This window comes from Gekko japonicus, unplaced genomic scaffold, assembly GCF_001447785.1.
Source record: "Gekko japonicus isolate JY-2015 unplaced genomic scaffold, Gekko_japonicus_V1.1 scaffold1798, whole genome shotgun sequence".
Classification (NCBI taxonomy): Eukaryota; Metazoa; Chordata; class Lepidosauria; order Squamata; family Gekkonidae; genus Gekko; species Gekko japonicus.
In genome coordinates, this window is record NW_015170336.1 from 284,360 (window position 1) to 299,342 (window position 14,983).

The 14,983-nt window shown below is 44.9% G+C and overlaps 1 protein-coding gene across 1 annotated transcript in view; it reads right to left on the reverse strand.

Moving 5' to 3' along the window:
• The window catches only part of TEK (TEK tyrosine kinase, endothelial), an 88,050-nt gene that overhangs the window by 12,390 nt on the left and 60,677 nt on the right, over positions 1–14,983 (reverse strand). Inside the window, exons 11-16 of the mRNA XM_015418149.1 lie at positions 12,756–12,900; positions 11,437–11,598; positions 10,540–10,674; positions 9,746–10,039; positions 8,489–8,788; positions 5,012–5,169 (exon numbers count right to left, since the gene is read on the reverse strand). Of these exons, the coding sequence (XP_015273635.1) occupies positions 5,012–5,169; positions 8,489–8,788; positions 9,746–10,039; positions 10,540–10,674; positions 11,437–11,598; positions 12,756–12,900 (1,194 nt within the window). The remainder of the gene's footprint in view (positions 1–5,011; positions 5,170–8,488; positions 8,789–9,745; positions 10,040–10,539; positions 10,675–11,436; positions 11,599–12,755; positions 12,901–14,983) is intronic.

A 14,983-nucleotide genomic window follows, 5' to 3' on the forward strand; every position in this document is an offset into this window, starting at 1 on the left:
AGTGATGCTGGCCACATGACCACGGAAACGTCTTCGGACAGCGCTGGCTCTTCGGCTTTGAAACGGAGATGAGCACCGCAACCCTAGATTCGACTGGCTTTCGAGCAAGGGAACCTTTACCTAGCACCTTAAAGACTAACAAAATTTGTGGTAGGGTATGAGCTTTTGTGAGTCACTGCTCATGTCTTCAGATACACTTCTGAAGAAGTGAGCAGTGACTCACAAAAGCTCATACCCTACTACAATTTTTGTTAGTCTTTAAGGTGCTAGGTAAAGGTTCCCTTGCTCGAAAGCCAGTCGAATCTAGGGTTGCGGTGCTCATCTCCGTTTCAAAGCCGAAGAGCCAGCGCTGTCCGAAGACGTTTCCGTGGTCATGTGGCCAGCATCACTAAACACCAAGGCGCACAGAATGCTGTTACCTTCCCACTGAAGTGGTACCTATTTATCTACTTGCAATTTCTTGCTTTCGAACTGCTAGGTTGGCAGGAGCTGGAACTAGAGACGGGAGCTCACTCCATCATGCGGCAACTCAGGTCTCGAACTGCTGAACTACCGACCTTCCACAGCCTGCAGTTCAGCGTCTTAACCACTTGAGCCACCACAGCTCCATTTAAGGTGCTACTGGACTCTTTTCTACTATTCAGTAGATTGCGAGGGAAGCCAGTGTGGTGTAGAGGTTAGACTATCTGGGAGACCCTACTCTGCCATGGAAGCTTGCTGGGAGATCTTGGGCCAGTCACACAATCTCAGCTGAACCTACCTCACAGGGTTGCTGTGAGGATAAAATGGAGGAGAGGAGAATGATGTAAGCTGCTCTGAATCCACTGGAGAGAAAGCCAATATATAAATGAAGTAAAGAAATAGACAGAACATTGAGAAGCTGTGACTAATATGTACAGAAGGTAAAACCAAATTGTGTATAGTCTGTAATAAAAAGATCAAGGCAAGAATAAGATAGGAATGTTTGTTTTTATCACTGCTCAGCAGAATAGCTTTGCTTTTACTGAATTGTCGCTTTAAACAGAGGGGTGATTCTGCGTATGGTCAGGGCCTATATGAGCCTGGCACTGCACACTTCTTACAAGGCTGGAGAGAATCCTGTTGTCTGGTTATTTTTAGTATGTCCGTATGATTCAGTGTAGATGTTTCCACTTCTCAGTCCTAAATAACTACCTGGTTCTCACGAGTGACAACCAAATAGCTACCAAATACTTTCTTTAAAAGGCAGTAAAAACATACACACACACACACACACACACACACACGTACATTACATAAACAAGGCTGATATAATTAGGGGAACTTTTGGAACCACTGTTTTATAGTAGGTAGAAAGCACATCAAATGTGATTCCAGATGAAATGGCAAAGAGATGTAAAAGTTTAGGGTCAGATGGAAATTAGGAATCACCATCTTTCAAAGGTACATGTGAGGTATGGACTGTGCTGCTTTGGAGCAGGACCCTGTGGAAAGAAAGGACTGGATTTGTCTACCAAAGCTGAATGTCCTATGCTACTATTAGTGCTACAAGGAAACCCTACATGAGAAATCACGGGCATCCATTTTGTCCTCCCCCCCCTTCCAAGACTGGCAGAAGCATGGGAGAGGGTGTTGACAAGCAAACACTGTGCCAACCCTCTTCTCCCCCTCGCCCCATTCTGAATCAGGACTGCACACATCTGAATTGTATTTATTTCTTTTCATGCTAAAAAGACCATCTTCAGATTTCCAGCCATCTCCTGTGTTTTCACTCACAGACTCCAGCAAATCTGCGGGGGAAGAAAGCATCACCACTGTAAGGCAGCTGTAGAGGGCATCTTTCTATGTGCCGGCGCTCTCCATGTTTGGTATAGCGAGAGTAAGCTCCAAAGAGTATCCATCCTTGAGTGACCTTGAAGCATACTGGGGTACAGGAAGGACAATAGGCTCAATGTACGAAGGACTCATAAAGGAGCCACGTTCAGCTGTGTTACAGAATCTTTTGCAATTTGCTCCATATTATTTATTTATTTATTGAATTTATACCCCGCCCTCCCAGCCAAGGCCGGCTCTGGGCGGCTCACAAAATCTGTCATGCAAATCATAGTTTTATGAGACATCTTTGTGGAACTCACCTCCCATGTTGCAGTGACTTGTCATAACTAACCAAAGGGGTCAAAACTTAGTTGGGACTTGCTACATTCATTTTTGAGGTACCAAAATCACACACAGCCAATTTTTAACTGAGTGCAGAGGGCATTGTCTGTAATAGTCCCTGTGACACCAAAAATGGAGCAATTTTCACATGGTGTCTATTTCAGAGGAACACCTCCTCCTGTAAAATTGAAAATTTATTAGAGTGGAAGGCTGTGTTCCACACTAGCAGATATGTCTGAACATTATCAAGGGCAGCTCCACATGACAGGAAAACAGTCACCAAGATTGGCTGTTCTCTGCATTTAAAACACGGTGATGGGTTCAGAAGGAACAGACAGGCTTCTTGTCATCAGTGACAGATGTCCTGGTCTCCTCCACCTTCTCCGAAACACACAAGCTGTTTCAGCTTGGCGTAGTGCAGTGGTGGCGAACCTATGGCACGGGTGCCAGAGGTGGCACTGAGAGCTCTCTCTGTGGGCACACGTGCCATCGCCCCAGCCAGGCCCAGACCATCATTAAAGTGTTGAATTCTCTGCCAAATAATTTTAAGTAAATGAAAGCATTTGGGATTGCTATCCTTACTTTGTTTGGATCATCTTAAGTTTGGTGTAGTGGTTAAGTGTGTGGACTCTAATCTGGGAGAACCGGGTTTGATTCCCCACTCCTCCACTTGCACCTGCTGATGTGACCTTGAGTCAGTCACAAGCTCTGGCACAGCTGTCCTTGAAAAAGACCAGTTTGTGTCAGAGTTCTCTCAGCCCCACCCACCTCACAGGGTGTCTGTTGTGGGGAGGGGAAGGGAAAGGAGTTTGTAGGCCGCTCTGAGACTCCGAGTGAAGGGCGGGGTATAAATCCAATCTCCTCCTCCTCTTCTTCTTCTTAATGTATGAATTGTTTTTTCTAAAGTAAAACCTCAGTATTCAGGTTAAATCGCCATGTTGGCACTTTGCGATAAATAAGTGGGTTTTGGGTTGCAGATTGGGCACTCGGCCTCTAAAAGGTTCGCCATCACTGGCATGGTGGCTAGAATGTCGGACAAGGATATAACAATTGCTTTAATCCAATCTCAGCTATACTTCTTGCCCATTCACTTACGCTTCTTAACTCTAACGAGCCCTTCCTGGCAACTCAGCTGTCTCAATGTATCTGAAGAAGTGTGCATGCACACAAAAGCTTATTCCCAGAATGAAACTCTGTTGGTCTTAAAGGTGCCACTGGACTCGAACTTTGTTCTGCTGCTTCAGAACAACACGACGACCCGCCTGAATCTATGGACAAGGATCTGGGAGATACTTTGCATGGGAGCTCAGTGGGTGACCTTGGGCCAGGTACGGTCTTTCACCCTAACCTACCTCACAGGCAGGATAAAATGGAGGAGGGAGACCAATGAATACTGCCCCGAGCTCCTTGGTTATCCTTGGTGGGATAAAAATGTACTAATAACAAATTTGCAAAGCCTGAGCCATTATGACTTCCATATTCTGTCTATATTCATCTTCATTTGGTCTGTCAGATCCAGGCCAGACACTGAATAAACATCTAGAATGTAAGATGTGAGTGAAATGACAAATATTGTCAGAGTACTGATGACATTAGATTCAGCCTCTCTCAACTGTACAATATTAGGCCTGTATGCTTCTGTCCTTCCCTTATCACAGCATCTCAGAAATAACTCATATCCCCACTGGGCTATTTGTTAGGAAACGGGACAGGAAGAGGAGCCAATTAGGCACTAAAATGAATAAGATAACAAAAAAACAGCCTTGTACCAGTCAAAAGCTCAGAGTTACACACTGCCTCACTTCCTGTTTCTATCTGAAAGTCAACATCTGGGTGCAAAGGCAATGGCTTGGTGCCAAACCACTGGAGGAAGTGGACTTCTACTGGCAGAGAAGAGGAAGTGATTTTTCAGCAATTGCCTCCTCCCAATGCAGACACCCCCCCACACACACACACATCGCACCCAGCACTGACTCTGGGGATCCCCTGGCTCCTAGGGTTCAAATATCAAAGGGTACCAGGCCTGTAGTGAGGATTTTGTGATTCGGGGGGTCTTTAAATAAATTGGGGGGCACTGACGTCAGTTGTGGAAGCAAGCCATGTTTGGAGAAGGGGTAGTGGCAATGGGGGCCTGGGCTAGATGGAAGTTGTGGGGCCTTGGTAGGAAGTCAGGGGGCCAGCCCCCCAAATGCCCCACTGTAGCTATGGGCCTGAAGGGTACAGTAGGCAAGGGGAAATGGGAAAGTTTGGTTCCCCTTGCTGGGCTCTGCCCACACAATCTGTCTCTCACCTTTTAACCCTGCTCTTCCTCCAAGGAGCTCAGGGTTGCATTTGTGGCTCTCCTTGTGAGGGAAGTGAGGCTGAAAGAGAGCGACTGGCCCAAGGTCACCCACTGAGCTTCATGACAAAACAGGGACATGTTAGGTTGCATCTGGGCCCATAACACACATGGAGGAGACTGGCTCTTCTGTTTCTATGAGGGGAGCTCTAGTCGCCATCCAAACGGCAGTGCTCTCTTTGGAACCGGAAGTGCCAATCAAGTTTCCTTGGAACTGGGACACCTTGCTTGTTCTTTCAATGTCAGATGTTCTTGACAACAAGCCACGGACTTACCACAACGTTTTGGAAAGCCTGGGCCATTCGCCGCTGGAAATTCGCCCGCTTCAACAAAACAGGGACATGTCAGGTTGCATCTGGGCCTGTCACACACATGGAGGAGACTGGCTCTTCTATTTCTGTGAGGGGAGCTCTAGTCGCCATCCAAACGGCAGTGCTCTCTTTGGGACCGGAAGTGCCAATCAGGTTTCCTTGGAACTGGGACACCTTGCTTGTTCTTTCAATGTCAGATGTTCTTGACAACAAGCCACGGACTTACCACAACGTTTTGGAAAGCCTGGGCCATTCGCCGCTGGAAATTCGCCCGCTTCAGCTGCAGCATGATGAAAAAGGCCAGCAGTATTGTTAGGCAGGTCATCCCTGCTGAGCCAAGGATAGCGATCAGCAACATCTTCCCTCCTTTGGACTCCTGTGGAACTGGAAGAGCAGATGGATTATTCTTGATTGATTTTTTAAAAGAAGAAATCCCCCTGTCATTAACTCGCACAGCTGTTCCCCTAACGCGGGGATCCCCCAGAGGGGTGCCCTTGCTACCACTTTTCCTGACCTCCCCCCCGCGCCAAGTGTTCTTAGAAAGTGGGCAGGGTCAGGGGGGCTTTTGCCAAGCAAGGCTTCTGGAAAGCCATTGGAGATTGGACTGGCTGTGCAGGTTTTAATACATGTTTCGGAAGCAGCTGCCACCACAGCACAAGGATATTTTCTGTGTGATTGAAGGTAAGCTGTGGCAGCCATCCTGTGGTTTGCTTTACCTTACGCAGCAACCATTCTGTAGCTGCACCCACCACAGTGCGTCAGGAATCCAACGATGCCTGAAGGCTCAAAAAGGTTGGGGACCCCTGCCCTAATGCCTCTCTTTTGATTTGTCTTTCTCACCCTCCAGTTTGACATAGGACCACTTACTTCCGGCAAGTCACAAGGACAAGATGTAGAGTTCCTGCAAAGATTTTTGATCACCCACCAGTTTCACTTGTAGAACAAAGTTTGAGCCCAGTGGCACCTTTAAGATCAACCAAGTTTTATTCTGGGTATAAGCTTTCGTGTACACACACGCACTTCTCCAGTTACACTGTGTCATGCTCACTGTTAGTGATCACGGGAGCTGAACATTTGCCCTACCTGGCTCCAAACCACTCACAGTTGTACAGATGTGGGATAGCTGTTCTGGCACACATTTTGCTTCTACATTTCTTTGGATGTACCTTTTGGATTATTTGGTGCCTGAACAGCTGGACCTGTCCTTTGGGAATTGGACTTTTCTCTGACTGACCTATACTGATAGGTAGCAATAGCTCCCACTTTACCTCTTAATCTATCCCTTTGGTCCCTTTCTCCCCCTTCTAGACCATTGCATGTTGCACAGTGTTTATATGTGCTTGGGGTATAATGCTCTCAACATGGACGTTCTAGTGTCAGGAATTAAATTAAATGATGGGTATTATTGTGACTGTTTGAATTTGGTAGTCCTCCAGGCCACCTGCTTCCATTATACCTCTCAGCAGAGGTCATTTCGGGGGGGGGGAACGCGGGGGAACACAGTCCCCCCGGGTGAGGTGCAGGGGGCGTACCTTTTGGATTATTTGGTGCCTGAACAGCTGGACCTGTCCTTTGGGAATTGGACTTTTCTTTGACTGACCTATACTGATAGGTAGCAATGGCTCCCACTTTACCTCTTAATCTATCCCTTTGGTCCCTTTCTCCCCCTTCTAGACCATTGCATGTTGCAGAGTGTTTATATGTGCTTGGAGTATAATGCTCTCAACATGGACATTCTAGAGTCAGGAATTACATTGAACAATGGGTATTATTGTGACTGTTTGAATGTGCTAGTCCTCCAGGCCACCTGCTTCCATTATACCTCTCAGTAACCTTTGTTAATTCTAGACTTCTACCCAGAACACCTCCATGTGCTGACTGAATGCACGGGAAGGGACAGTGAGCATGAGTGCATTGGTCCCACCTCCACCCCATTTCTGCTTGATTGCCCGTTTGTCTACACAGTGCAAACGTGCTGTGGACATGTCCGCTCTTATGCTCCCTCCCTTTGGTTTCCAAATGTTGTTTGCTGAGCACTGGGAGTACTTGTGTGGACATTTCTTCTGTGTGTAGGGGCCATGCTGACAACATCCATGTACCTGCTCTCTCTCTCTCTGGGCTCCGTCAACCCTGTGTACACGTTTAGAGGTTTCATTGATCCTCTGTGTTCCTTCCAAGCCTCTGGAGGAGCTTCAGCAGCCAAACCCTTGTAGCCATTTGTATGGGGGGGCGCTGCCCTGATTAGGGATGGTGTGTTAAACTACAGTTGCTGCAGATCTTGCAGCAAGCATATTTGGCAGTCAAACATACTGTTTTCAACATCACATGCCATTTTTGTGGTCACTAGGGAGCTATGGCTGTGGATCAAACGTCTGTCTGGAAGGGGAGCCACTATGGGGCGGGGGGAATGAAGCTCTGAGTTCAGAATGATGCTGTGTGGCAAGTTGCCCTGCAAACACCCTCTCCACACACACACACTTTTACCCTTTTCAAAGACACATTCCCCTTTTCAGTCCAGCCACACTGTACGCTTACAGGACAACTGGGCTGGGAAAGGGAAGATTTCAGGGCGAGGGAGGGCAGGCCGAACGATCACCATCGTGCTGCCCTTTGATGCACACGTGAAGGAGGAAAGAGGGAACAGCAGAGTGTGGGAATGTGAGACAGCTGCAGGTGGACCAAGAATGGACGGGAGAGGATAACAGTCTCCCTCTCTACTTTCTGCTGCTGCTGCTGTAGCAGGGGTGTGCTTTGGCCAAACCAAGCAGATACAGCCCAGGACTACAAAAACTTTAATGTATTCTAAAACACAACACTTTTCATTTGGACAATTATTTGCCAGTTGCCAGCCTTGGACCACTTAAACTATGCACATGAATGCCCATCATATATGTTGTACGAATATATTCCCAATCCAAAAAGAAGCCACAATGAGGAGGAAGTTCTTTGGATATTTAATTGCCATGAAATTTCGGAAAACAGTTAGGCCAGACTAGCCGATCAAAAATCGACTATTGCTTTCTGAGCAATATAAGGAAGGACACGAAGTTTTATACCCAAAATGACATAGGCAAAAAGAGAACATCCAGAAATCATAATTGGTCACAGAATATTACAGAGCATCGTTTGAGTAGTCATTCATTCATTGGTCAGTCACAGGAAAAGGTGTGACTACATGATATCTTAAATGTTTATTTAACGTAACCTTATTAATAATACCCAAGGATTCTTCATACCCAAACAAAAGATGTTGTTGTTCAGATATGAAACTAAAGCCCATGTTGACCCAGACACTGCAGAGTTTTACCCCAAACAACTACACCCATGAACTCTATACTTCAAGCAAATACATCTATTGAAAAATCTATTTTCTGCTGTACCAGCAATACTGCCCTGAAGGCCTGTTAAAAACGCCGGACAGCTAGATAGCTATTTCATACAAACAAGTTGAAAAGGGGGGAAAGAATGTTGTTTCTTGTCTGCTAGCATCACCTAAAAAGACACTATAACCTACAAAGGAGAGGCCTTACCACTTAGTAGGCTTTTATTAAATCCTAATAAAATCTTAATGTAAACATTCATAAAGCCAGAAAATATAAGTATATATGAATAATCTGAATTTAAAAAATCATTATATATTCCCGTCCATGCTACATATACGCTCACAGTTTCCGCAGAAGTCAGCTCTCAGCTCAGCACTAACCTTTTGCTTCTGGTGAGGTTCTCAGTTCATAAGAAGGGTTGGGATTGCTCTGCCCCACGTTGTTGTAGGCACTTATTTGAACCATGTATTCAGTGTCTGGCTCAAGACCCTTGAGTTGGTACTGAGTCACGGTGGTGTTTCTTATTGTTACATCAATGTGGTTGTACTCAGCCTTGCCATAAATTTTATAGCTGAGCATGATAAAGGAGATGGAATGTCCTTCAGCTGTTGACCAAGAGATGATAGCAGAGGAGTCGGTGATGTTTTCAATCCGGACGTTATTGGGTGACGGTGGAGTTCCTAGTAAACAAGCAGAATGTGTGATATTTCACATTAGTCTCTGCTCCTTCTAGGTTCTAGTCTTGATTTTAATCAGGGCTCTTTTTGTAGAAAAAGCCCAGCAGGAACTCATTAGCATAATAGGCCACACCCAACACCAGAAACTCATTAGCATATTAGGCCACACCCCTGCCAGCACAGCTCAGTCGCACATTAGGACGCACCCCCATGTTACCAGAAGTGTGGTAATCCAGCCACACCCACCTTTTGCTTGTTATTCTGTTTACCTTGTTTGTTGTCAAAACCCAGGGCCTTTTTTTGTAGCAGGAACTCCTTTGCATGTTAGGCCACACACCCCTAATGTAGCCAATCCTAATGAGTTTCTGCTGTTGGGTGTGGCCTATTATGCTAATGAGTTCCTGCTGGGCGTGGCCAACTCGGGAGCCAGCCGGAACTCCGTTCCTGCGCGTTCCTGCCCCAAAATAGCCCTGATTTTAATTATCCATAATGAATCTGGATATGGTTGTCAGAGAACAACATCCTGAGATCACCTTCACAACAGTGAATTCAGTAATCAGTTTAAGAGCTATCTGCATTATACATTTTGCTATTGTTTCAATTACTTGGCATTGATAGAGCTATTGCTGTGAGATAGCGGTCGAATCTGCATTTGCATTTTAAAGCCAGTTTCGTGCTGCTGTGACGCCGTCTTTCTCTATGCTGATATCCCTTTTGTTGTGATTACATGATTTTCCAGTTGGACCAGGATCTGGGAGACTTGGGTTTGAATCCCCTGCTCTGCCACATATGCTTGCTAGGTGACCTTGGGGCAGACACACACTCTCACTCTAGCTTTACTCAAGGGTGTTATGAGGATAAAATGGTGAAGGGGAGAATGTTGGAAGCCATTCTGAGTCCCTGTTTGAGGAGAAAAGTGGGGTACAAATGAAGAAAACAAAATACATTCTATTCACTCACGGTCACTGAAGGTCCATGCATACAGGTAGGTACTCCATTCTCCTTGGGACTTGCTGTTCACACGGATTCGGCACATGTACTGGTGTCTGGGCTCCAAATTCTCAATAATCAGCATAGACTCATTTCCTGGCAGACTAACCCATGTGGTGCTATCCCCATTCCTATAATTCACACTCTTCATTTCTACTTCAACATGGACGTCATCTTCAAAGGGCTGAATGAATGGCTCCCATGACAACTGCAGGGATGTTGTACTTTTAGGAACAAGAGTGAGACCTCTTGGTGGAGGGAGACCTTAGAGATTGAGAGAAGAAACCTTACTGTTCTTGGAACGCTTACAAATACAAGTGCCCCCTGTTTCCCAGTAACAGCATTTAGAGAGGGGCATTTGAGCTGTAGAAGGAGGAGGTGGTGAGGCAAGGAAATCATACTCTGTGGACAGAAATCTTTCCGTCCTTGGAAATGCTCTGCTGGACCCAAGCCAATGGTGACAATCTCTTTGCTTTCTTGATCACAGCAGTTGTAATTAGAGAATTGCCTCACCAGCTGCCATTGTATATAGCAAGACCTAGTCTCATGTAATGAAATTGAGAACACACACACACACACTATTGGATACAGCTATCACCATAGCTAGCTAGATCAATAGATAGATTGCACACGAATAGGTTCATCACTTTTGGAGAAAGATGCTATTTCCTTGCAAACAGCTGTACCTGCGCACAATGACGCTTGACATACAAAAGAGTGGTATGACTATTCCTTTTATAGGAAAGGCTCAAAGGACTGCGTACCAACAGCAGCTGTAGTGAAACTGGCCTGCGGACCAGGATGTCCTTCTCCCGCATCTCCCCGGCGAGTCAGCTGGACGCAGAACTGATATTCTGTTTTTGGTTCCAGATTGTCTAGTTTTATGTTCTTTTCAGCTACTGAGTTTGAGAAGATAAAAGGGGGGGAAACACACTGGGAATTATTAAAGAATGAAAGGTTTAGATAACGACTTTATGATTCCTGAGTTGTACTGGGACATTACAAAGCGAGTAAAGAATGCAGGTTCCTATCTGATCACCATAGTTTTGAAAAGAGTTAAATGTGGCTTGATTTCTTTTATCTCATCACCACCTCTGGGCTGACTAGTTTTGCTGGTTTAAGGCAAACATCCGTACGACCTGAGCAAAGTTTGAGTCCAGTGGCACCTTTTAAGACCAACAAAGTTTTATTCAAGGTATAAGTTTCGTAGGCATGCACACTTCTGAAGAAGTAATGCAAAACCTGGCAAACGTCTAGTGAGATAAGTTTTTATCAACAGATACAGCTAACAAGCCCAGAAATATTAATTAAAGATTATGATGATGACAGCCACGAAAGCTTCAAGCTAAAGATTGCACCTATTGTAAGAATCAATACAGTACTGATGTGATGCTTCCAATCGATCTGACTACCAAGGATTAGACTAAGCAAACTTTGTGGGCAAATTCACATTACAAATGTATATCAGTTTTATACCCCATTCATTGTCATGGTGGCTTCCTCCAAAGAGTCCTGAGAATTAAAGGTTGGTGAAGGGCTGAGAATTCTCTATTTCTGAGCTCCTGCATGGGACTTGGAAATAACTGTAGCTCAGATGTGTCTTAGATCCTAAAGTAGGATATCTCCTGGGATAAGTAAACAATTATTGGCCTGGCCCTTACCCTCTATTGACTTCCAGTGATAATAAGACTTGGCATGTTTGTAAAGAATCTTGGTTGACACAATCGGTCCATCCCCTGTGTGTTGACCTGCATTCACATCAATGATGAGAAAATTATGTCCTCTCTCTACCAGCTTAGGAGCATTTATAGGCACGGGAACAACTGATAAGGAAAAAACAGAAACAACTTAATTATTAGACGAAATTACATTTTTAAAAAAAACCCAATCAGCATTCATGCTGTCTATTAAATTTCTAAGAAGCAATGCTGGAACAGAGGGATTGTTAACATGGATCAATACCATGACTTCCACACTGCTCCGTTTTTTTGAGCCCCCAGAAATAACATAGGCTAAAAGGGCTTTTTTTTAATGTAGAGGCACCAATCTTGTTTCCAGTAATTGCCTTTCCCCCCTGTGTCACGCAGGTTCAAAAAGCTAAGATCTCTACCAGTGTACAACCTTAGCTGTCACATTAGGATGATCGCTTCCTTGGTGTTCTTTGGTTATGATGACTACTGTAGCTATTCCTGGAGGTCAATACTCCCAGGCATTCTCATTGGTGACTGAAGTAATCCACTAACTTCATATATTGGCAAGTCTGACTTCTGGTTTGTTTGCTCCTATTTCTAGTATTCACTAGTTTAATACTGATAAAGCTAGGTATTTCTTCCACCTTAAGAATGAGATCTGTAATGCAGCATTAGAGCCCAGAATTGTATTATTTTCAATGTGATTAAGGTGCACCAAAGTCTGAATGCAGACGATTCTAAGGCTGCAATCATACGCACAATTAGACCCGCCATAGCTGCGAATGCTGGGCGGATCTAAAGGGCGCGATCAGACAACAACATCTGGGAAGTGCCCCGCAGCCATCGGCAACCCATTCTGCTCTGCTGCAGAAGCCAAGTTAAAAGACACCAGGGAAAATTCAGTAGAAAATGGGTTGCGACGGGTCACGGATGGACTTTCCCCTGTCTGATTGCTCCAGTGCGCTCTCATGGAGTTGGGATGGTCTGATCAGGCCATCCTGACTCTGTGTCATTGTCCGCCCCCTTCTCAGTATGTGCATGTTTGCAAACTCCATAGGGAGCCCTCAGTACGGAGATGCGATTCATCAATTCCTCGTTTAAGTGCATCAGAAACAAACGGCACCCCCCCCCGACTCACCCGTGGTTGCGTCTGATCATGCAGTGGCGGGCTATGCCCGCAGCTTCCAAGGACTGTGTGATCGCACAACTGTGGGTCAAATTCTTCCGGAGGAAATAGCCTCGCTCCGCCCCCCATTTTTTCTGGCGCGTGTGACCGTAAACTCGGTTACCTTTAACTGTAACTTGAAAAGGTTTTTCTGTCATGCCGGCTACTGTCTCAACAACGCAGACCCATGTTCCAGAATCAGGAGGCTGGACTTTTTTAATATAAAATGTAGCTTCCGACTGATTGCTTCTATTCGTCACTGAGATAGGCTGAAACAGCAAGCAACACAAAAGAATTGTTATGTCAGTGATGCACGGAGCTCTCTGAAGAATTTCACTAGTTATCAACTCCGTTTTATTAAAGGATGGTTAGGGTGATCATCCAAACGTGGGACAATCCCCTAACTATAGTCACTGAGGATTTGTCAGACTAAGATCTGTAACCTAATCACGGTTACTTTGGATTGTACTTTTGTGAGAGTTATGAAAGCCGGTATCATGAATCAGTCCTGGCTTGTTCCCTGCAGTCATCCTGACCACAATGCAAGATAGGATACCAGGTGGATCTCTGCAGGGGATGCAAAGGAAACAGAGCAACATTTGCAAAGCAAACCAGGATTTGAATGATAATCAGTGAGCTGAATCCTCGTTTCACAACCAGCCCTAGTTAAAATAAGCCATGGTATTTGCATCACTATATTTAATGAACTGTTTATTTGTTTAATGCATTTGTGCACTGCCTTTCCAGAGACTTGCCCTGGGCAGCTTACAAGCAAAATATACAAGCAACATTATAACACTCCAGAAATAAGCGATAGAACAAATATCCCCAACAACAGGGCTCTACTGGTAGCAGGAGCTCCTTTGCATATTAGGCCACACATCCCTAGTGTAGCCAATCCTCCAAGAGCTTACAGTAGTGCCAGTAAGAAGAGCTCTGTAAGCTCTTGGAGGATTGGCTACACTAGGGGTGTGTGGCCTAATATGCAAAGGATCTCCTGCTATCAGTAGAGCCCTGCCCAACAATAAAAACCATTGCGCTAGAGCAGAGGGTTGCTAGCTGTGGCTTGGGGAATTCCTGAAGATTTGGGGGAAATGCCTAGGGAGGGCAGAGTCTGGGGAAGGGAAGGGATGGAGTGATAGACAGTATGCCCTCCAAAGCTGCCATTTCCTCCAGAAGAACTTATCTGAGAGATCCAGAAGAATTCCGGGAGAACGCCAACCCCTGTCTGGATGTTGGTAACGCTACTTGAGCCGTTAAAACCATTGCAATGCTACAGTAGTATAAAAGTACTGTATTCCTCTCACCAGGCCTAACCTTGTTTCATTGTGATGCTGGCAGCTATGACACAAAACACCACTGGGGTGTCTGCCTCACTTTGGACGGAAGCTGCAATCCAAAGTTTACTTAGAACAGTCTTTACCACTTGAGTGTTTTCTTAGCTAATGTATCTTCAACACACGTGACAGTGAATTGATTCCAATATAATTTTAGGTAGGATCAAAATAGGTGGGTTGGCATTTAGAGGAATCCTTTACTATATTTTTGTCCTTGACTGCTTTGTGGTATGGCATTAATATAGATGCAATTATTCGATGGCTAAAATCCAAAGAGCCACAAATTATGTGTGCCTAATGAGGCTTTGGACTCATGTTTCTCAAACACTAGCTTCTTACTCAGCATAGCAAGCGGCTTAAAAAAACTTTTTAAAGTGGTTTATTATATGGTATGAGGATTTCCTTTTCAATTTTTTTTTTTTAAAAAACACCCCATAACTGGCACATGTAAAGGCCCAATCTGCATCCAGCATTTGGGCCGCTGTTTTATCAAACCCATGTTGGAACAAGGCCCTGTTTTATCAAACCCATGTTGGAACAGGAATCCCCTGGTGCATTGCATGCCACTTTCACTTTGATTGATTGTCGGATTTTATGGCAGTGTCCAGACTGCATGCTGCAACTTTCACTCTGTTTGATCTCTCGGTTTTATGGTACTATCTGCATAGACTTATGGCCGTCAGTCCTGCATTGGCCCAGGGTACTTGAATGTGGTTTTGAGCCGCATCTTTTCCTGTTCCAGTGAGGGTTTGGTAAAACAACCAAGCAAATGCTAGATGCAGATTGGGCCTAAATCTTTGGGAATACCTAAGGCACTTATTTGGATTCTTCCGCTTTCTCCATTCATAATTCCATTTCTTAATATTTTCATACTACAATGGTGTTGTATTGCAAGTCTGGTTATAGAATTTGCCTTTAACTTCAGCAGAAGAGCAATTAAGTGTTGATGCTTTTGGGAGCCATTCTGAAGCAAAAGTATATCCTATGGTAATAAAACTTCTTTTGACTTCCTGCT